Genomic DNA, 23,835 nt, shown 5'->3' on the forward strand with positions numbered 1-23,835 from the left:
TTAAAGTTTTCACACGCACCAATCATTGAGAGACTTTAATTTTGTTAAAAGTGCCTAAAATCAGCACAGAGCGGAGTGTGTCAGCTATACCCTCCCCAGTGTGAAAAGTGCAGGATGACAGAGAAAAAAGATTTGGAATTTAAACGCAAGAAAGAAAGACATCTGTGCTCTCTACCAATAAATTGTGTTCTTCAAGTTTTTTTTTAAATCTGTTGAACTTAACAAAGATAAATGTCCTTTAGTTTGATAATTATTTACATCCCATAGCTTTAAGCTGTGATTCCCAACCAGGAGTACTTCTGTAGCTACCAGGTAAAAATTTAAGAACATTCTTTAAAAATGAATTACAGTTGCAGTGCCATATTGAGTATGATTAACTAACACACTTGAAACAGGATGAAACAATAAAAGTAATGAGTAAACTTTCAGCTAAAAGTAATGGTTAAAACAGATGCAAATATAATTGAAATCAATGATAAAAGTAGTTCAGACAGTTAAAAGAAACAGATGTAACAGATTCCAAAAGTAATAGTTTAGTCAAAAAAAGATAAATTAGCTCCAAGTAATGATTGAGATACAGTCGTAAACAAGAGCTCACAGACACTTACACACTAGTGAGTTCCAATGAATCCTGTTGACTCTCAGTTTTCTGTGAAGGCAGGATTGAAGCACATGCATCTTATTCACAAACCAACAAACAAGCAAACAAAGAACAATCAGGCATTTTTTCCTATAAATTATGCTATGTCTTTTGGAAATCTTACAAAATATACAACAGCAGCTTGAATGATCAGTTTTGGTGGTGCAGAAAGTAGTGGTAATTGAATGTTCTTAGCGGCATGGCCTCTTGCATTCTTGTGGGAGATTACAGTTGACTACAGCTGCTGACTCCTCTGAACTACTACAATGGGAAAGTCTAAGGAGCTGATTACAGACCTGAAGAAGCAACTCTTTGACTTAAAAAATCACCACTGTGCCACTGCCACAATCAAGAAGAAAACACAAACATCATCTGCTGCTGACAAATAATTGGTCAGGATGGTCAAGAGTCAACCAAGAATAAAAGCAGGTCTGGAAAAAATTAGAAGCTGCTGGAACCCTGGTGTCAGAGTCCACAGTCAAGTGTGTTTTACGTCATCATTGGCTGAGAAGCTGCCATGGAAGGAGGAAGCCATTTCTCTGGAAACTTAAGAAAAGACCTTCTGGAGGAAAGTTCTGTGGTCAGATGAAACAAAAACTGAGCGTTTGGTCACAGTGTTCAGAAATATGTTTAGAGGAGAGGAGATGAGACCTTTAACCCCAAAAAACAGCAAACCTACCATCAAGCATGGTGGCAGCAGTATCATGCTCTGTGGAACTGGAGCTTTATACAAAGCAAGTAGAATAATGAAGCAGGAGGGTTACCTTCACATTCTTCAGGAAAACCTCAAACCATCAGCAGAAGGTTGCTCTTGAATGCAGGTGTGTGTTCCAACAAGTCAGTGACCCCAAACACATAAAATATGGTAAAGAAATGAATACATCAGGTTAGAAATCATGTTTTAGACTGAGATGAAAGGAGTATTTACTCAAATATTAGCATTGATGTATTTATACTTTTGGCCCAGCAGATTTAGTCAGATTTCAAAAAGACCTATAATGAATTTATTAAAGAACTAAAATGCATAATTAACTTTATTTTTGTGTGTCAAAGACACATGTACTTCAATGTGTTGTACGCTTTTGTTCACAACTGTATGCTAAACAGATACTAAGAGCAATGAGTAAATGGTTAAACTAAAAGACAGATAGTAGTGGAGATCCTTTATTTAGCTAAAAATATAAATAGATGCTAATTGATGGATAAACCATTCAGTTAGCTTTAGGTGATGACTTAGAGATCTGCTCAAAGTAATAACCCGTTCAGTTAGCAAAAATAATGATGAAGCAAATGCTACATGTTAGAGATAAACAGTTTAGCTGAAAGTTATGAGTAAGCAGTTTAGCTGGTAGTATTGGAAATCATTTAATTAGCTAGTTATCGATGAAACATGCTAAGATAAACAGTTTAGCTAAAAGCAAAGCATCTGGTAAGAAGTGGATTCACTGTTCAGTGAGCTAAAAATAATAAACAGTTTGCTAAAAGGAACAGATCAAAGGGATGCTAAACAGTAATGGAAAAAGTCATGCAAATAGTTTTATTAGCTGCAAGTAATTTAGGAAATGGATGCTAAAAGTAAAAGCAGTTAGCTGTGTTTCATCGTCAGTGAGCAGAAAGTGAGCTGATGAGTCTTACAGCTCACAGATTACCGAGCTAGCATGCAGCACTTCTGTTCGGTTTTTAGTTTATTAACACAACAGATGTCAGAAAGTCGTTGAGATATTAAAATTCATTTAGAAATGGTCGACCCTCAAGTTGTTTTGTGCTGTTAATGATCAAGAAAGTTTAATCACAGCAAGACTTCTCCAAGTTATTGGTGTTAACGTCTTTACAGTGACAATCACAACATGTTGGTGTTTAATTTGTACCTTTTTGCACATTTTGTTTTGGCCGCCAAAGAACTTTGTGAATAGATTATTCAAAGCACAGTGATGAGTTGCAGATCGTACCTGAGTCTGGATGTTCTCACCCTGTTCTGAGCTGGATTCTTCCCCTTTCCTCTCTCCTTCCTGGTCCACTCGGCCTGAGGCTGGCTGAAGAGCTCATTCTTGTGGAAATCCTGCTTGATCAGAGTCATCATTTTGCTTTGACATCTGCTGATCACCTTGCTCTTTTACTGATCACCACTTTAAAATCCTCAGACTTGTATTTTTCTGGAGAACTTTCCAGATCTTAAATCTGCCTTCGGTACCTTCCAGCTGGTCTCGCAGGCGTCTGATCTTGTGGTCCTCCTCCTCCCAGCGCTGACACTCTGCTGCTCCCTCTGTGTGGACATGGAAACTTTCACAAAGGAAAGTCACCTCCTCCTCTCTCTCTCTCTCTCAGATGACCTCCTTATATCTCCTGAGCTGGTCGTCCACCTCCTGCTGTCTGGATCCATGTCCTCCTTTCATTGCAGCAGCATCAACAGGCTGTACTCTCTTAAATATATGCGACCATTCAAAAGTTTAGGGTCACAAAGACAATTCCATGTTTTCCATGAAAACTCCCACTTTTATCCATGTGCTAACATAACTGCACAAGGGTTTTCTAACCATCAATGAGCCTTTCAGCACCATTAGCTAACACAATGTAGCATTAGAACACAGGAGTGATGGTTGCTGGAAATGTTCCTCTGTACCCCTATGGAGATATTCCATTAAAAATCAGACGTTTACAGCTACAATAGTCATTTACCACGTTAACCATGTCTGCACTGGATTTATGAATATGCATGTGTTTGACAGATAAATGCATTGACTAAAATTATTTTTTATGAACTCTCACAGCAGACAGACGTTATGGCAGAAAATTTTGTGTTTGTTACAAAAAGTGACACTTGATCCAAATCTGGACCTGAAAACAAAAATATTTGATAGAAACTGATGTTTTCTCTAAATACAATACTCGTTTAGCCCCTTAAACTTGAGAGTCATTTTTGAAAATTTTCTCCCACATTTAATCAGTTACAGCTCCACTGCTATAAAGCCTTCAGCTTGGGATCTATGGATGAGAGGCACTTGGGAGACTTTTGAAATACAATATGTGTCCTCTGAGGACAATGAGATTTAAAAAAAAGCAAAAAAAAAACCTTACAACCTTTTTATAATGAGTGACACTGGTCATTTTCCACTGCAGGAGAAAAGTGGTCGGTACTTTTAAGCAGCCTGTTAACTGTGGCTAAGTGTCATGTTTTCAGTCCTGATGAAATTCCTGTAGAGAAGCAGTCTTTGTCTCTCTGACATCGCCATCAATAAAACACAGCATCTGTAGAGCAAAGTTACCCCAAACAATTTGCAGAAAAATCTGTAATTTGTACACTATGTGAAAAGTTTATCCCAGTCTTTAAAAGTGGGGGAACACCCACCTCATGTGCTGTAAAACAGAGTTAGTGAAAGAAAGTTAAACTGGAATTTATTCTCTCCACAATCCAGTTAAATTGCTAGGCATGTGAGACAGCAACATTTCAAGATGTCTAAAAGGTAAATTAGTTTCCAAAGCTGCCTGGACTAATGCAGTCATTGTGAGTACGCCTCAGTTGATCTACAAGTCAGCTGAACCACAGTTAAAGTTCCTGGAAACGTTTAGGCCCCTTTCAATTCGAGCTTTTTTCCCCTTTCTTTTAGTATCTATGGTGCTTTCTATTTTTGTTCCCCAAACTGTTGCTTTTCTTGGCAGATGTGAAGGACTGCAGTTAAATTTAGAGCTGGAGTCTGGGACTGAAGTTTCCCCCAGGAGAGCCTCGTAATGACAGGCTACTGGACGGAAAATCCTTCTTGTTCAATGGGAGCCAGATGGCCGATATGTCACTTACACACACACCCAGCCACACAAACACTCACAGACCCGTACAAGCAGACACACCTTCAATGGTCTTTCTTTATTTTCATGATTAATAACCATGCCTGACGTACACGTCAGCGGGGTTACTGCATTTGCTTCGGTATCTGGCTGGCTGGGTAAGTATGTATGTGGGTATGTCCAATCAGATATCTCTGCAAGTGCTGAAGCCAGGATAATCAAACTTGACACTGAAGATCAGTCTAAGGTCCCCTGCTCAGTTGTAGAGTTAGAGATCTGGGCGTGGTTCTGCCATCTACTGAGGGCTGGTCTAGTTTCCATTGTAGATTCTCACTGAAGGCATCAGAACTATGAACTAGACCAGCCCTCAGTAGATAGCAGAACCACGCCCAGATATCTGAACGGACATACATACACACATACATACTTACCCAGCCAGCCAGATACCGAAGCGAATGCAGTAACCCCACTGACGTGTACGTCAGGCGTGGTTAATGAACACATCTGGAATTATGTAGTAAACAAAAAAGTGTGAAATAAGTCAAAACATGTTTTAGATTTTGGATTCTTCAGATGATTCAATTTGAAATAAAAATTGCCAATAATGGCTCAAAATTTCTCCAAAATAACTTTTAAAACAAGTCGAAATTTCTCCAAAATGACTCGAAACCTGTTCAAAACTACTCAGAATTTCCCAAAACATGTTTAAAATGATACGCAATGACTCAAAATATGTCCAGAATTTGTGAAATCTTCTCATAAATAACCCAAAAGAAGTCCCAAATAACTCTGTACAAATTACAAACATACTCAAAATTTGTACAAAATGATTGAATTTGTTCAAATGAATTAAAAATAATGACTCAAAATTGCCAATAATGACTCAAAAATAACTTGTAAAACAGGTTGAAATTTATCCAAAACTGCTGTAATTGTAGTAAATAACCTTGAACAAGTCCCAAGTAACTCAAAGTTTGTTCAGAATGATTCAGTTTGAATTAGAAAATTGCCAGTAATGACTCAAAATCTGTCCATTCTGTTAGATTCTTCAAAATAGTCCTCTTTTGCTTTGATTACTGCTTTGAACACTCTTGGCATTCTCTGGATGAGCTTCATGAGGTAGAACCTGAAATGGTTCTCCAACAGTCTTGAAGGAGTTCAAGAGATGCTGAGCACTTGTTGGTCCTTTTACCTTCCCCCAGAGCCTTGGGGATACATTCAAAGTTTTTGCAGTTTTCCGGACTGACTGAGCTTTAATTCTTACAGTAATGATGGACTGTTGTTTCTCGTAGCTGATTGGTTCTTGCCATAATATGGATTCTAACAGCTGTCAAATAGGGCTGTGAACTGTGGACCAACCTGACTTCTGAACAACACAACTGATAGTCCCAACTCTGTGAAGAAGGAAGAAATTCTACAAATGAACCTCATGAAGTTCATCCACAGAACAAAGCAAAGGGTGGCTATTTTGAAGAATCTAAAATATAAAACATCTTTTGACTTACTTCACACTTTTCTGTTTAGTGCATAATTCCAGATGTGTTCATTCATAGTTTTGATTCCTTCAGTCAGAATCTACAACGGAAATAGTCATGAAGATAAAGAAAGACCATTAAATGAGAAGCTGTGTCCAAACTAAAGACTGGTAGTGTCGGTTTATGAACATGTGAACCTGTGCTAACCCGTGTACGCTCATGCATCAACACCACACTGATGCATTACACACACTCGCCCCCACCCACTGTTGTTATGCAACTGCAGCTCTTAGCAGCTCTCCCACTTCCTCCCTCTCATCACACCTCCAGCTCTCAGCCTTTAAACTCAGCCATCCAGCGTTTGTATAAAGGTTTTCATAGAGAGTCGTGTGTGAGTCAGCCGCTCAGTGTAACACACAACCACCCAGACAGACCGACTCTCTGATGTGTTCTGGCCTCTCATGTGGTCCCAGTGAATTATTTAGTGAGCCAGAAAGGTGCTGACAGCAGATCCTGTTGAGTCTATTGACAAGTGGAGAGGCTAAACAGAGACCGTTTGTCTGCTAGCAGTTCCAGGAAACACATGCATGCACAATGGAAATACATACAGAGATCTTTCTTGTTATATGAAGGCCAAAGTGGACAAAATGAACTATTAATGCAGCCTACCCTTTCAGCTGTCAGCCTTATGCTGCCCTCTGCTGGCCAAATATCACATCACAGCTCTTTTCCTGTCCTCTGCCATCGTATCTCTCCAGAACTGTCTGATCCGGGTGACATCTCGAGGTCGGGAGGCCCTGGTGACGGATTTTGGTCTGGCCAGGGAAGTGGTGGAGCTGCCAGTGAAAGATCCCGGTAGGAAGCTGTCCCTGGTGGGCTCAGCCTTCTGGATGGCCCCAGAGATGCTCCGAGGAGAGCCGTACGACCGGAAGGTAACAGTGCTGCCTCCTACAGTCACACTGCTGAGCCGTGGTCACTGGAACATGTCAAACATCCCACAGGAGGATGTTGGAAAGTTAGTTAAAAGCCCATCTTAAAGAATCATGTAATTAGGTAGAAAAATACTTACAATGTATGAGAATTCTTTATTGATTGTTTTGTGTATAAAATGAAAGCTCAGGTTGATGACTCATTCTAAGACAAAGAAAGCAGCAGGACTTTGTGTGTCAGAAGTCATAAGCAGGGTCTCTGTTTTCATGATAAATGAATATCAGGTGTATTATTTTATAGAAGTACTTGTTCCATCCAGAGTTTTGTTTGGTTTGTTCCAGGTGGATGTTTTCTCCTTTGGCATTGTGCTCTGTGAAATCCTGGCCAGGATCCCTGCTGACCCAGAGATACTCCCCAGAACCCAGGTAGAGTTCAGGAACAAACCCCTGACACAGCAGAGATTATACCGCTGTAGCGTTGATCATTAACATCCAGACAGCAGGCGAACAGCAGCATTCATCTGCTAGTATGTCCTCATCTAATCTGCCACGTGATCAAACACCCAGATGTTTATTTTAGTGTGTGTCCTCCTAGCTGTGAACACTGACTGTTGATGTTGATACATTTCAGGACTATGGGCTGGATGTGAAGGCGTTCAGGGAGCTGGTGGCCGACTGCCCTCAGCGTCTCCTGGAGTTAGCAGCCAGCTGCTGTATGGTAGGTAGATGGAGGGAGAAAGAAACACACAGAAACAAGGATCATCATTACTGCTGAATGTAGACACAGCTGGGACAGATGTCAGGTTATCAGGCAGTTTATTCCACCAAACAGGACCAAAGCAGGTTCAAGATCTGGATCTTAGTCGAGTTAGGAGTTAGGAAATCTGCAGTTACCAACCTGAGGAGTGGAACCAGCCTTTGACAGCTGGACATACTTCCTCTAACTGTCCTGTATGTGTTGAAGAGGCTGAGTAGTCTTTGGTATTTGGCTCAGTTTGGTGCAGCGTGGTGGACATGAAGGTAAGTCTAGTTTGTGCACTCCGTATCTGTGGACAGCAGACTTTTACATTTCTAAACATATCACACAGCCGTTCAAAAGTTTGTTGTCACTTAGAAATGTCCTTGTTTTTGAAAGAAAAGCAGTTTTTTTTTCGATGAATGCATTTCTCTTTTGCATAATCTAAAATCACTCTGCTTTGAATCACAAATTATGTCTCACATGGAGACCATGGACAAGGACTTTCGGTCGGCCTCGGGGAAGTTCTGGCAAACCGTTCGACGCCTCAGGAAGGGGAGGCAGGGCTTCGCTCAGGCTGTGTACAGTCGGGGTGGATAACTGTTGACCCGTACTGGGGATATCATCGAGCAGTGGAAAGAGCACTTCGAGGAACTCCTGAACCCGGTAAACACGTCCTCTATGGAGGAGGCAGAGCCTGAAGACTCGGGGGTATCTGCGTCCATATCCGTGGCAGAGGTCGCCGAGGTAGTTAAGAAGCTCCTCGGTGGCAAGGCGCCAGGTGTGGACGAGATTCACCCTGAGATGCTGAAGGCTCTGGACATTGTTGGACTGTCTTGGTTGACATGTCTATAGAATGTCACGTGGGCATCGGGTACAGTACCTGTGGAGTGGCAGACCGAGTGGTGGTCCCTATTTTCAAAAAGGGGGACCGGAGAGTGTGTGCCAACTACCAGGGTATCGCACTTCTCAGCCTCCCCGGGAAAGTTTATTCGAAGGTGCTGGAAGGGAGGCTCCGACCGATGGTCGAACCTTGGATTCAGGAGGAGCAATGCGGATTCCGTCCCAGTCGTGGAACAGCGGATCAGTTCTTTACCCTGGCGGAGCTGCTGAGGGGGTCATGGGAGTTTGACCTGCCAATCTACATGTGTTTTGTGGATCTGGAGAAGGCCTATGACCGTCTCCCCCAAGGGGCTTTGTGGGGTCCACTGTGGGAGTATGGGGTCCCGGGCTCGTTGCTATGAGCCGTTCGGTCCCTGTATGACCAAAGTGAGAGCTGTGTCCGCATACTCGGCACTAAGTCAGACACGTTTCCAGTGGGTGTTGGACTCCGCCAAGGCTGCCCCTTGTCTCCAATCCTGTTTGTGGTTTTCATGGACAGGATTTCAAGGCACAGTCGTGGTGGAGAGGGTTTTCGGTTTGGGGGCCTCAGGATCACATCTCTGCTTTTTGCAGATGATGTGGTTTTGTTGGCGTCCTCAGACCATGACCTCCAGCAGCACTGGAGCGGTTTGCAGCCGAGTGTGAAGCGGCAGGGATGCAGATCAGCACCTCCAAGTCCGAAGCCATGGTTCTCTGCCGGAAACCGGTGGATTGCTCCCTCCGGGTTGGGGGGGAGTTGCTTCCCCAAGCGAAGGAGTTCAAGTATCTCGGGATCTTGTTCACAAGTGATAGGAAAATGGAGCGAGAGATGGACAGGCGGATTGGTGCGGCGTCAGCAGTAATGTGGGCGTTGTACCGAACCGGGACGTCTGGAATGACCTGCTTCGCCTGCTGCCTCGGATAAGTGGAAGAAGATGGATGGATGGATGGATGGATGAATGAATGGATGATTTTCCACCAATAAAAAAGTACATTTAACTTGTACAGAAAAGTTAAATAATCTAAGTTGCTTATTTTACTGGATTTGGGTTGATGATATTTGTGATGAGCTTCAAGCATAGTTTAGCACTTCAGCACATAAATGTAAAAACAGTCTTTTTGCATCAAAACATGCACATACTGATTATTACTCTGACCAGAACACTGAGGACACAGAGAAGACACATTTGTGTGAATACAGAGGGACTTCAAACCTACATTTTTAGATTTTTAGAATTACGGTAGGTTTTTTTCTAGGAATTACTATGTAAGGTCACAGAATTAACGTTAGCATTCATTTCTGTCATGCTGCACACCACCTGGTGAATGTAGGTGCAATATTCAATCTCTTTTACCTCAGTATTACTCTTCACTATTCCTATTTATCTACTAAATACAGTATTATGTGCAGCAGCGGGTCATCTACACCACCGTTCAAAAGTTTAGAGTCACTTAGAAAGGTAGGAGACGAAATGAATGATAAATCCAGTGTAGACAGTGTTAATGTGGTAAATGACTATTCTAGCTGCAAACAGCTGATTTTTAATGGAATATCTCCATAGGGGAACAGAGGAACACGCTGTGTGCAATGCTAAACAATAACAGGAGCATGTATGAAATACATTACATACACTATGAAACAGACTGGGACCATAAAACAGGTGTCCAGATCACTATTCTGCCTCATACTCAGTCAGTGTGCTTTCTGTGTGTAAAACTCCACACATGGCTAAATCATGAAATTTACATCATATGGGTTTGTAAAACCATGAACTGGTTGGTAGGCTGGTGTGGACCGTGGGGGATGAAGTAGCATCAGGCTGACAATGTGATTTAGAATGTAATGCTTTGGGTACTGCTTGTCACTTCCATACAGTGGCTCTGACAGATCAACACACTGCAGCTGGAAATACCAGGAAAACAGAAAGAACACGACCGTTACTCAAACAACACAGATGCAGCATCGAACTCTCTGAACCCGAAACCTGCTGGCAGCTTTGAAAGGAACGTGTGCTCTAAAAACCCATCCATCCATCCATCCATTCTCTATACACCGCTTTATCCTCACTAGGGTCATGGGGGGGACTGGAGTCTATCTCAGCTGACTCGGGTGAAGGCAGGGGACACCCTGGACAGGTCACCAGTCTGTCACAGGGCTACATATACAGACACACAATCACACTCACATTCACACCTACGGACAATTTAGAGTAACCAATTAACCTCAGCATGTTTTTGGACTGTGGGAGGAAGCCGGAGTACCCGGAGAAAACCCACACATGCACAGGGAGAACATGCAGACTCCATGCAGAAAGATCCCAGGCCCAGGCCGGGATTTGAACCGGGGATCTTCTTGCTTCAAGGCGAAAGTGCTAACCACTACGCCACTGTGCAGCCTACTGAAACACATAAAATTAAAAAAAAAAGTTTGTGTATTTTCTACACATGTGATGTCCAGTTTGTCAAGATGTATTCGTTGTTGGTGTGTGTGTGTTGTCGTGGAACACAAACGCTGGTTCCTGACCAATCATAGCTCGTCATGTTTTATGATCTACATGATGTCATCAAGATGGCAGATCCAGGTGCTGACTTACAGACATGAAGAGATGATGTCACCTGATGCAGTGTGTCTGGTCGTGACTGTCTTGTGTTCTGAGGAGGCTAAGGAAAGATAAAATGATGGGTCGCACTAAGAGGGCAGTGTGGGAGGTCAGCTGACTTGTCTTAGTTGAGTCATTGGTTGTCGTCCTTTATGATGCAGCAGATAGGAATAAACCAGACTAAATTTTGTTCCCTCCACTCTACATCTCTCAGGCTGATCTATTTTTTCGTGCCTCTGCACTTTTTGTAAAAGTTTGTGATGTTTTCTGCTGAGTTCTAAACGGATTCCCTTCCCTCTTTCATCTCTAAGGTGGAGTCCTTCCGACGTCCGGCGTTCACAGAGCTGCTGGATGAGATGAGTGAAGTTGCTGAGAGTCTGGAGCCACCACCAAAATCTGACCTGACCACGAGCTGAACGGCGTCTCTGCAGACCTCACCTGTCTGGCATCAGGAGCAGATTCTCTGGGATTAGCATAGGTTTCGGTCTGGACAGTAGCCTGAACGGCGTTAAATCTACAAACACACCTGGATATCTCTGTGGCATCCCTCTGCTCCTCCACACAATACACCACCATGGCCGACCTGATCTGGTCCTCACTGAGCTGCTGCAGACGTCGTGTGTTTCCAGAGGCCAGTGGAAACTCTCCTGACGTCCGTGACTCTTTGCTTCGACCACCGTAGTGTACAGATCATTAGCGGTTAGGAGTGAATGCACTCAGTTTAGTTGTTCTTTGACTAAAAGATCTCATCCTGTCCTCTCTTTGTGACCGACGACACAGATCAGCAGGTCTGTGGATGTTCCCCTGGTCCCTTTGGATTCTACAGGTCTGGATTCTTCTCCATCAGGAAACTCCATGTGTTGACTGAGTGCTCTGCTCTCTGCTTGGACTTCAACAAAGGGATCCCTTCATACCCAGCGGGACACAAAACTCCTTCAGAAGGCAGAGCAAATGTGAATATCAGCTTTAGGTTTGACTTTAACAACCCATAGTCACACTTCCAGTTACAACATCTCAGTTTTAGGTCTTTGTTTTTCCCATAAAATAAATAAAAGCTCCAACATATCTCCTCTCCAGGGACACAGGAAAAGAAACAGCTTTGCACCTTTAGCTTTATTTAGCAGAATTACTTTGCAGTTTTAAATTATCAGGTGGATTTTTCCCACAGGAGCTCCACATTTGTCTTTAGTGAAATCACAGAAATGTTTCAGAGCGGTATGCCCAGTCTGATGTCTTTCTCTTGTTTTGCTTGGTCACGTTTTGTCTTTACTTCTCTGGGTTAATGGAGTTACTTTGAATATGTGCATGTAAATATTTACGCTTTTCTCTTTCACTCACTGCTTTTAAAAAGAAACAAAAAGCATCTGCCACACGTTCTTTTGAGTTTATGTTCTGGTCATGTGTGGTCTTCTGGAGGTTTTTCAGGCAGCTATGATACGCAGCGCTTTGATTTCTATCCTGTTGACTTTAATTTGCCTTTTTTGATGGAAAATGTAAAATAATCTGTAACTTTATTTCCCATTTAGCAGACAGCTCTCTATTCGAGGGTACGAATGTTCATTTGCATTCAGGAACGGCTGTTTCAGTTTTCACATTCCATCATAGAAAACAAATGGAAGCATTTCATTTAATCTACTTCAATAAAGTTTGAAAAATGTATAGAAATGTGTTTCTCAAGGCTTTCATTCACGTTGTACATCTCTGTGTAAAAAGAAAGTAGAACTGGGTACCAGAGAAAAAGATAATATACATTTTATACATTTTACATGGTCTGAATCGGTATGCTGGCCAGGTCTCCCTCGGAAAAGAGATTTTTAATCTCAAGGGACTTCCTGATAAAATAAAGGTTAAATAAATAAAAAATAAATGACATTATTAACCTGCTAACGAACGCAGTGGAGTTATGTGGTGATCGGCGTTGATTTGTCCGTGATCAGATTTTGGCAGCGATGCAGCTTATAGTCTGGATCCATGGATTAGTTAAAGATTTCTGTATCATTGCCAGATAGTGTCACGGTGTCACTGTAACAATGACAACAAGGGAATACTACATCAGCTGCCTGCTGACGACCCCATGATTGTGATCCGAGTACAAATCCACCACTGAGGACCACGAATTTTTAAAGGTTTCATCCGTCGAAAATCATCCAACGACTGAGCAGCCTTGGAGGAGTACTGCTCTCTATTGTAATTAATGAGATCTACAATAGTGAGCAGTACTTAATGATAATTAATGAGAATTACAATAATGAGCAGTACTTAATGATAATTAATGATCATTAATTAATTAATGATAATGACAATAGAGAGCAGTACTCCTCCAAGGCTGCTCAGTCGCACATAGACTGCATATAGAAATGAACAACATGACAGTTCCTCAAAAGTGAAGCTAAAATCATTTTGATCTTTGAGGTTCATGTGCTTTAAACCTGCATTCTTTCTAACAGCCAGCAGGGGGCGACTCCTCTGGTTGGAAATAGAAGTCTGACTCTATAGAAGTGTTTGAGAAACTGATTCTCCTTTGCCCTTACTAATGTCCTCAGTAAACACTTTGCTAATGAGTCTCAGTTGCTAGATGCAGGACTTTTGAATACGCCATGATATTCATTGAGGGAATTATTAGCTCCCATTTAGAGTAGCAGGATACGTTTTAGGGTGGGCTTACTCTGTGATTGACAGCTTGGTGCTGTATGTGTGTGTTTACTGGAGTTTTCAGTCAGATCAACTCATCGCTCATTAAGTCCAGTTTCATGGTGAGGGCTAAATTCAGAACCCCGTTTCTTCTCTTTTGAAAACTCAGAAAGATGTTACAGTGCTTATAGAAACTATTCACCCTTGGAAATGTTTGTATTTATTGCTCTTCAATGCTGAATCCTGGTGAATTTAGTTTGGCTTTTAGACAAGAACTAACAAAAAAACTAAAATAAGCACAAATATAAACATATATAGAAACATATCTATATGAAATAAGTTACTGCATGAGGAGTCACCTCCTTCAAATCAACATTTTGGAGATACACCTTTGGCCGATCAGCACATGCCTCTCTCACATCACACTTTCACCCATGTCTTCTCTGTAAACCTGGTCCAGCTCCGTCAGGGGTCACTTCAGCGAGTAGCTTTTTCAAGTCCACAAACGCCTTCCCCACATGCCTTCATACCTTCTGCTGAACTCCAGTCCAGATTTATTTAATATGAGCTTTGGCTTCCTCTTTGTTCCTCTCCCATCGAGTTCTGACAGACAACAGCTGTTGTATGAACAGTCTCTCACACCTTAGCTTCTGAAACTTCAAGGTCCTTCAGAGGAGTCATAGGTGTCTTGGTGGCCTCACTCACTGGTCTCTCTCTGTCACTCAGTTCAAATGAAATTTTAAAAATGCTCTGGACTCCATCCCCTCAATTATACTTTTAAACAACCTTTTCCCAGAGTTGCTTGAAGTGTTCTTTTGTTTTTATGGTGTAGTTCTATCAAGCAGAGACAGTGTCCTCATATTACAGTCACATTCACTCCGTTCAGATGGTTTCTAATTCACTAATGTGTGACTTCTAGCATCAAGTGACTGCACCTGAGTTGAAGTAAAAGAGTCACCTTAAAGGAGAAGGAAACCTATGCAATCATTTATTCTACATTCTTAATTGATTGACATTATTTTGTGGAAACCTGCTTTCACTTTGACATGAAAATGTTGTCAAAAAGCCAGATAAAAGAAAGCAATTGAAGGAGGTGAATATTTTTAAAGATCTGTACATCAGTCTTTCATATGCAGACTATGGAGGAGCTAACTGGAAGGAAATTTACTCATCTAGGGCCAAAAAAAGTTTCAAAGTTTCTGGGTTTGTTTGTGAATTGTGTAGCCCACTGCAAACGTTCATCAGCATTTTTTTCTTACTGTAAATCTGTTCCTGTTTGCAGTGCAAGGTGTTCTATCAGCAGTTCTCCTTCATAATGACAGTTTATGGGGAAAATACCTCGAGAAGCCAGTGACTGCATTGAAGGGAATTTGGTTCATTATGTTAAAGTTATATTCCAAAACCTCTTTAAACTTGCACTGTGGAAAATGAAAATACATTTTATTTTCTCACATTCATTCTATTGTAAAATCTAAGTTGTCCAACTACCCTACTGAGATTATGAAGAAGAAACAAATCCTCCCTTTAATAACTGTTGAACTGTTATATCATCCATCTGTCATGTCTAATGGATTCCAGGACTGATTTTGTGATTCAGATTCTCTGGAGGCCAGCTGCAGACCGAGAACATGAGGAATACTTCATTTATTAATTATTAATAAACACTGTCCTGTGCAGACGTGGACGGTCTCCTACAGCAGGGTAAGTTTCTTATTCCCCTCTGAAGGAATCCACCTGTTTGAGGCTTCAGCCTGTTCAGAACGAGGCAGGGACAAGAGGAACCTTTAACTGAGTCGTGATGTCAGACAGTGTTGGTCCGTCTGTGGTGAAAATGTAAGAGTCTCCTTGCACCTGCGCAGCTTTAGTTTTCAGCCACTACAGTGCTGCTTTATAAAGGCTATAAAGGCTGACAAAAGGTCTGAAATGTCCCAGACCTCACATGAAGCCTAGAGAGCATTTACTACACCTCTCTAGCTGGAGCATTGTTACGTTAGTTTGTCCAAAAATGTCAGCCTCCTGGAAGCAAACACATCTGACATACTGGTGGTTCCAGCATTAGAGTGGCTAAAAAGTTCAACCAATGGTTCAGCCCTCCTCTGTTTCAATAATGTCCCCACAATCCCTTAGTTTTAATGGAGTCCAGCAAGTTCTCAGACAGTCGCCTCTGAATCTCAATAACCAAATAATATGCAGTGACCTTGGGGTTATAATGCTGAAAAGGTTCTGAAACAGATGAAACCTCTATTAATCATTAATACAGGAGTCTTTGCTGACTTGTATTTCATTCTCCTCAAGCAGCAACTTCAGCTCTGTTTGCTTTTAGTTTCTACTGGCTCTAACAAACATCTGCAGCTTTCATGTCTGTTCCTGGAACACTTCGTACCTTCCTGGAAGCCGTTGACCATGTTAATGACGAGGCTTTGAAGCAAACCTTTTCAGCATAATCTGTGTGAAACATAATGCAAATAATTCCAATTAATGGACCAAAGTGAGGCGTCCCTTTGAGCCCTTATGAAACACTGAGTTGTTCCGGTTTTCTCTGCCTCTTAAGACTGACCACCCCCTCCTTCAGCTCACAGTCTTTCATCGCCTCATTTTTATGACATAGAGCCATTGTGCAAACACATCAAAAGATCATGAAAGATTCAGCGGCTCCTTTCAGGGGCTTCAACAACACGCTCCTTCTGCTCCACGTTTATCCATGGCATCAGAATATAAAGAAAAGCCTTGATGAGGATGAATTATGCAACACTGAAATATTTTTTTCTTTGTGGCTGTGTCTTATCTGATGAGGAGGAGCAGGACAAGAACAAAGGATGGTTTTTAATAGGACACACTGTGTGCTTATAAAAGCTCCAGATCTTGAGCTTTGTATTACAATCAAACTACTTTCTCAAAAAAAGATCAATATTAACTCGACTGTAGCGCTACATCATTTAAAAAAGCAAGACTTGGAAATAAATACACAGCAAAAGTACAGATTTAAGTAATAAAATGTCCAAACAGACTAATATGCTGCTGGAACATAAAGTTCAGCTTTAACTTTGGGTCTAAAACGCTCTTAAAACTTTTCCCTTCAGCTTGTAAATATTTAAATCTGTGACCTGTGAGGAAACCTTCCAGGAACAGTGGAGAGGATCAGACGAACCTTTGTCTGATTTTCCACTATGCTGACTGCCTTTAGACGGCGGAGAGTCACTGGAGGTTCATGGAGCCCAAAAAGGACCAGATTTCCAGAGAAAGAAGATCTGAGGGGTTTCTAGTGGTTACAAAGGAACACAGTTTGCTTTAATACAGCTCTGGTGCATCATTACCTCACCTCTACTCATCAAAAAAAGCTGCTTTTTGTTGTTTTACACATATTTTGAAATGGACAAAGTCATCAGCTTTTATATATGCATGATTATTTGTGTTATTCCATGTATGTATGAAATTCAAAACTGGAAAGGAAATGCAAATTATTACTATTTATTATTAATAAATCATAACAACAAGAAAACCATATTTCAGTCTGTGATGATAATGCAGCAGTAACATGAAAATAGCAACCATAGTGGTTCAGAACAAGCCTTGTATTGGCTGAATTACTGCTATATACTTCACATTCCATTTGCTTTATACTGTGCTGTGTCTGAGGTTGTTAAAAGTTTACCTACATATGATCTCTAAGTGACTAACAGTCTCCTACAAAGAGGAAAAACATAGCGTTGGTCAAGTTTGAGTTATAACCCGTATTATACAGAATAATACTCTTAACTGGAAGTGTGCCATCAGAGTGAATAGATTTTAATGTGCAGTAACTACAAAAAGAGATGAAAATCCAAAGTGCACTATGTGCTCTTGGTGTGTGTAGCTGCTGCATTGTGTTTTTATATTGTTACAGACTGCAGTTACTCTGACCTGGAATCTCACCACACTCACCAAGCTGCCATAGAAACACAAATAAGCACAAAAGTAGAGACAATGCACACCTCACAAAGGACACCTTTACATTTAATGCAGCAAATTATTCTCTGAGGTTTTTCTCATGTGTCTCCTAACACTGTACCAGCAGCTTCAAGATATACAGCACCATTTATATGATCTAAATTCCTGGAAGGACACAGTGAATAGTGGTCTGTCACTATGAGCATCCTTCTGTTCGACGACCATCAGGTTTAAATTTGTCACTCTGATGATTTAGGGCGCTGTAGGGCATATGGATTTAAAGAGTAGCATAGAACCGAGAATTTATAGTGTATAGTTTACAGAATATCATAGATCCAAGATGACAGGGACAGAGAGAAAACCGCCCAATTCCAGTTCCATGAGCTCTTTCAGCACCACGGACAGCGTCATGGATTCTCAACAGTCAGCTGACATGTCAGAGCCGTGGTCCCAGTCTGGTGCTGTAACATGTACAGACTGATGTACAGACTGATGTACAGACTGATGTACAGACTGAAGGACAGACTGATGTACAGACTGATGTACAGACTGATGTACAGACTGAAGGACAGACTGATGTACAGACTGATGTACAGACTGATGTACAGACTGAAGGACAGACTGAAGGACAGACTGATGTACAGACTGATGTACAGACTGAGTGAGCCAGTCACACTACGTAGACTAACACATGAACTGAGCCCTCTGCGCCTACATCTGCCATCTGTTACTGGGGATGGTGAGAGTCAGGTTATATTTTAACAAGCTGACTACACAGTTAGACTCATAGGAAGACAATAACTAACAGTTTAAGTCCTGGTAACAAGCTGACCATGCCATTAAAGTTCAAGGAAGAAACTGATATACAGTTAAAATCAGAGAAAGAAAAGACACATGAGGTTTAATTACTAATTTCCCCATTATTGTCTGTCAGCAAAACAAAAAAATTCAACTTTGATGGACAAGCATTTGTGGTACTCAGTATGTTATTCCAGCACTGCACAGTGGATCAGCGGTTAGCACTGTCACTTTGCAGCTAGAAAATCCATGGTTCACGTCTCGGTCTTCCTGGGATCTTCCTGCATGGAGTCTCCATGTTCTCCTGTACATGTGTGGCTTTTCTCCAGGTTCTCCAGCTTCCTCCCACAGTCCACAAACATGCTGAGGTTAACTGGTGATTCTAAACTGTCTGTAGGTGTGAATGTGAGTGTGATTGTTTGTCTCTATGTGTAGCCCTGTGATAGACTGTTACCTGTCCAGGTGAACCCTGCCTTCACCCTCAGTCAGCTGGATGGACTCCAATCATCCTAATGAGGATTAAGGTGTATAGATCCATAATGGGTGGATGGTTTGTTATTCCACATAAACAAAAATCCAGGAGCCAAATCAGTTTTATAATAGAAAGTAAAAACAGCTAGCTTAGAAGATCTGTGTCCTATTTATTGACTTTAGCGATTTTCATATTATTTGGCAATTACTCTGCCCTTAAATAAAACACGTCATGTATTAAAATCTAAAATGTCATGTTTTGATTAAGAAGTCTGTCAGAAATACTTTTAAGACCCAAATTAAAAGATTTTTTTGTTAAATATAACTTCAAATAATTGTTGGTAGAAAATGTGTTCTACCTAATAATGTGTAGATGCCTTACCAACCATTAAACTTCTCATCGGAGAAAAATTTAGGGTTAAAGTCTGCTACTGAACTGTACTAGACTAAAACACACAAATGCAGTACTGTGTGTTTTTAGCAGATATTACCAACACTGTCCACAGAGTGGGAGTGTTTGCTCAACCAACATTCAGCGCTTATTGAGGAGCTGTGGATGGAGGCTTCTGGGACAAACATGTCAGTGCAGCAGCACCAACAGCACTGTTTTCTGAAAGCATCTATTGTAAATGACAGCTGAGGACAGGTCAGAGTCTTCTGTTAATTCTGCATTCTACCACTGCTGGTTATTAGGGGATGCTACATGTTTCACTTGTCAGTTTACAGGGAGCAAAGTCATGGATTGAAATTTCTAAGAAAGTGTTACTGCACAGCGCAGCATTACCAGAACAGTAGACACAACAGAAGAGAAATCTAATTTTATAAAGGCACCTTACCTTTCAAAAAGCACTTAGTAGAACTATTTCTTCAGAGCTATAAAACAACATGTTTTTCGGCCCTAAAACAGCTGGACGGCCACAAACCCTGACCTGCAAAGACAACAGAACAAATGTCCCCTCATTGCTGGAATAATCTATAGGCAGTACTCCATTGAGTGCTGAAGTGGTGTGCTTTACTGACAGAGGGGAACAAAATAAATTCAACAAAATAAAAGAAGAAGTCAAAAAAGTCTCCACTTTTGTTTTGCTTCAGTCTCAAGTGTTTTTGTTTGTCTCCAGCAGCAAAATTCAGAACAATGACCGTCTTCCTGCACTCCTCCATGCATCACCGCCACAGAGGCAAAACTGGCAGGTATTTATAAAAATAAATATAAATATCTAAAATATAAATACAAAAAATCATGACTAAACTGCATGAGTCTAGGTCTGTCAGATATAATGCACTCTAAGTTTCAATTTTATGCTTTTCCTCTTCCCTTTATTTAAAAAAAAAACACAGATTTTGCATATGTTTGGTTGTGTTTATCTTGTTTGATATTATACCATATAGTCCATGAGCCAAGTGGGTAAAATTGGGGTCATCGGTACCACTTTGGGGGGCAAATTCTCATATGCATTTTTGTTAAGGACAATATCCCTAGTAACTATTCCTGTATGATAGACATGCAAGTGGCAGCTTTATGTGAGATATCCATGGGTTTTTAATAGGTACGTCAATACAATTTTCTAGCCTCTGATATGGTAAATGCAAGCATATACATTGATTTAAATCAAAAAAGACATTCAAAATCATTGAAAACTATAATGAGTTTCTTATTGATATGCTGGGATACAAAGAACTTAAAGGAATGTTTTTATCTACACATTTTAACTGAGAAATTTTAATTAAAGCAGAGCGTTTAACACTAATTTTTGTTATTATCCTTCTGGTAGATTGTGACACATTCATCTTTTATGCAATAAATCTTTAGTGTGACATAGAGCAAAGGAAAATGTGTCCTTACAACCTTTAACATCCTTCCCACCTCTGTGGTTGAGCTTTGACCCTTACATGGAAATATTAAGGGTTACCATAAGGGTTATTAATGTAAGACAGCCAATAAGATGGGAACTTTCCACTGTGGTTCTGCAGGTGATCAAGACTCTCTCCAAAGTGGTCAATTAAATGTGGATATGATGGATTGTTCAATGTTTCTTGGAGTGCTTGTTGTCTCACATTCTCACACAGCTCTTCCATAGACAATGAAATGTCTAGATGGACTTTCTTGTTGCTTCCAGTGTTCTCATTCCAAGAAAGAAGGCCTTTCCATACAAGGCAGAACAAAGCGTCATACAGCACTTTGTGTAGTTGGATGGCCCTGTTGGAGTTTGTCCTTCCATAACACTATCAACCGATCCCTCTGCAATCATGACTGCTTCAATACACAAGTCTTGCAAACCTGCATCTTGGAATCGTTTGCCAATTACTCCTAGCAGCGTACATATGGTGTGGAAGGTTCCCATCCTTGGAATGATATTTGGAAACCTCTCTTTGTGTTTCCACAAAATGTCAGTGGCTTTTGCGTAGAAGGCTTGGTCAAAAACTACCACTATATGTGGCAGTTGCAGCATGTTCCTATTATTCAGACTTTGTGTCAGAATCTCCTGAACTGTTGATAAGTCAGTGGTAGGGGCATTGATTGTTGGAAGATATCCTAGAGTGTCTTGGATAACTTCTTCCTCATCTCTTGTCTGAATATTGAAGCCAGTCCATCCTTTTACAGTTTGTCTGGAGGAACAATGCATGTGAGCTACCAACCAGAGCAGGTTGTTCTGCTTGAGCATCTCTCAGTACTTTCTCACACTCTAAGGCAACATGTGGCCTTGGGACAGGACCAGTGTGTTCTCCTCCACTGTAGCCACTGGAGTAAACAACTCTCCTGGTTCAGTAGTCCTCTCTTGTCTTTTTGGATGACATTTGTGGGTTTGGGCTCAGGCATTGAGCCATACACCTTTGGTTGCACAATTATCCCGTTTACCCTGTGTGATGTTCCAGTCCCACATAGTGTCTCTTCATTGTGATCAATGCTGTCCCATGCCACTGTTGTTGGAACATGAAGTTGGATGTTTGGTGGCAATGGAACAGTTTTAGCTGAAGTGTTCAGTCAGTCTGATGATTTTTCACAGGTTTTCAGTTGGATTTAGGTCTGGTGATTGAGCAGGTCGAGGCATGGTTCCAATGTTCTGGTTCTCCATCCAGGCTTTTCCTGACCTTGCCGTGTGGTAAGGAGCATCGTCTTGTTGGAAAATCCAGTCATTGGAGACAGGAAAGTGTTTTCCAGATGGTGGAAGAAGACTGTTTTCAAGAGTAGCCCCAAACATAACCTTGTTCATTGGCCCTGTTCCACCCAGACTGAAACAACCCCAGATGGTCACTGATCCACCCCCATGTTTTACTGTAGGGGCAGACAGTCTGGTTTGTAGCTTCTCCAGGCTTCCTCCTAACCAGTAAGTTGGCTAAAATGTTTTTTTCTTGGTGTAATGAATGGCGGTCTTGGAGATGTTCAGTTTTTTCGCTACCTGTCTCTCACTCATGCCAATTTTCAGCAGTGCCGTTGTGGCTACCATTGTGGCTTCACATAATTCTTCTGTCTTAGGCGTTATATGAGAGCTGACAACTTCTGAGTTGTGCTGAATGTCAGCAGGAAACAGCTCTAGGTCTTTGCATGTGCAGTCCTGCTTATGACATGAAATGTCATAAGCTTATATACCCTGGAATACAATGATGGTGAAGCATGTCAGATAGGACACAAAGTATTATGGAATCATCTGCATTTTTTGTCGTGTTCATTGTATTCTTCAAGTAATAAACCTTTATTGGTACCAGGCATTAAAATGAACAAGAAACTGAAGAAAACAAGGGTGGTCTGATCATTTGTTCCATGACTATATATACAGTATAGACACTGTATAGATGGCACGATTGATGAATTTACTCATGACCTGTGATGGGGCCTTCTGTGTAAATAAGTAGCACCCATTAGGACCCAGTGTTGCATTTTTGAACCATTGAAAGAAATCCCTAAAAATCACACGTATTATACTTTTTTAAAAAATTTATTTGTCTAGCACTAAACATCTTTAGAATGAAGAAAAAAATACCACAGGTCCAAATACTTACTTGGAAAATTGTTGAAATTGTTCCTAAAGACAGAGCTGGGGGGTCAGTGGAAGACATGCAGTTTGAACTTGGAATGTGGTATGTCTGACAGTATTAATATTTGAATATTAAAATGTTGTGGTTTTGCAGTTCAGAGTGTGGGGTGCTGGGATACGTAGTGTTTGTCTACATTCAGTCAGAAATATGTACAGCTGGACAGCCTTAAAAAAATGTTGCAGTTTTCCAACTGTGGGCCTCAGAGGGTTAAAGGATATGAGCAAAACCTCACCTGAGATGGTACCAGTATCTGTCTGGTCTATTTGTAATGTTACCACCTTGGAAAGCACACAGCGTGCCCACTGTCATAGCAACAGTATATACTCAGCCAGTTCATGCATTAGGGAAAACAGCTTATTACAAGCATATGAAAACAATAAAAATATTAGAATTTATGTACATTTTTTAATTTAGATAGCATCAGGTTCTGTTTTGAACACAAAGAACAATTCCAAAATGTACTCTGGAGCATTTCTGGAAATGTTCAAGACATTCTTCCCAAACTAAAGCAAGGGATAGGCTGGTAAATGGCTAGCCCTTTTGTTCTAATGGGACATGGTCTGCGAAAACTTGCAACTTGCAAAAAATACATTAAGCTGCCACTTTGAGAGGTCTATCATACCAAATTGATATATGCATGGGTAGCACAATAAAATGGTATAGGTGGCAATTTGCCCCCGAGTGGTACCGACCAACCTATGGACTAATACCATGTTATAGCTGCTGTCTTTGTCAACAAACACATGGCAGTCAATCCATTTTTTGCTTTTTTGATGTAAAAATCTGGTTTTCTAGTCGTTGTTTTGTCTTTCCTACATACAGCACACGGAGCCATCTGCTCATTTCAGTGTTTCAAAGGTTTGGCTTTAATAAAATGCTGCTGATATAAAGAGGAAAAGAACACATCTGTGCTCAGTCCTCCTCCTTCAGCTGATTAAAAACCTTAAATTAT

The 23,835-nt window shown here is 41.0% G+C and overlaps 1 protein-coding gene across 2 annotated transcripts in view; it reads left to right on the forward strand.

Annotated features, from left to right (window-relative positions):
* The window catches only part of zgc:162952 (PKc_LIMK_like_unk domain-containing protein), a 52,262-nt gene extending 39,576 nt beyond the window's left edge, over positions 1-12,686 (forward strand). For both annotated transcript variants that reach the window (XM_022203600.2, XM_022203601.2), the window contains 4 exons: positions 6,654-6,827; positions 7,167-7,250; positions 7,456-7,542; positions 11,333-12,686. In XM_022203600.2, coding sequence (XP_022059292.1) covers positions 6,654-6,827; positions 7,167-7,250; positions 7,456-7,542; positions 11,333-11,437 — 450 coding nt within the window. In that variant the 3' untranslated portion in view covers positions 11,438-12,686. The remainder of the gene's footprint in view (positions 1-6,653; positions 6,828-7,166; positions 7,251-7,455; positions 7,543-11,332) is intronic.
* The last annotated feature ends 11,149 nt before the right edge of the window (positions 12,687-23,835 follow it).

Source organism: Acanthochromis polyacanthus, chromosome 7, assembly GCF_021347895.1.
Source record: "Acanthochromis polyacanthus isolate Apoly-LR-REF ecotype Palm Island chromosome 7, KAUST_Apoly_ChrSc, whole genome shotgun sequence".
Classification (NCBI taxonomy): Eukaryota; Metazoa; Chordata; class Actinopteri; family Pomacentridae; genus Acanthochromis; species Acanthochromis polyacanthus.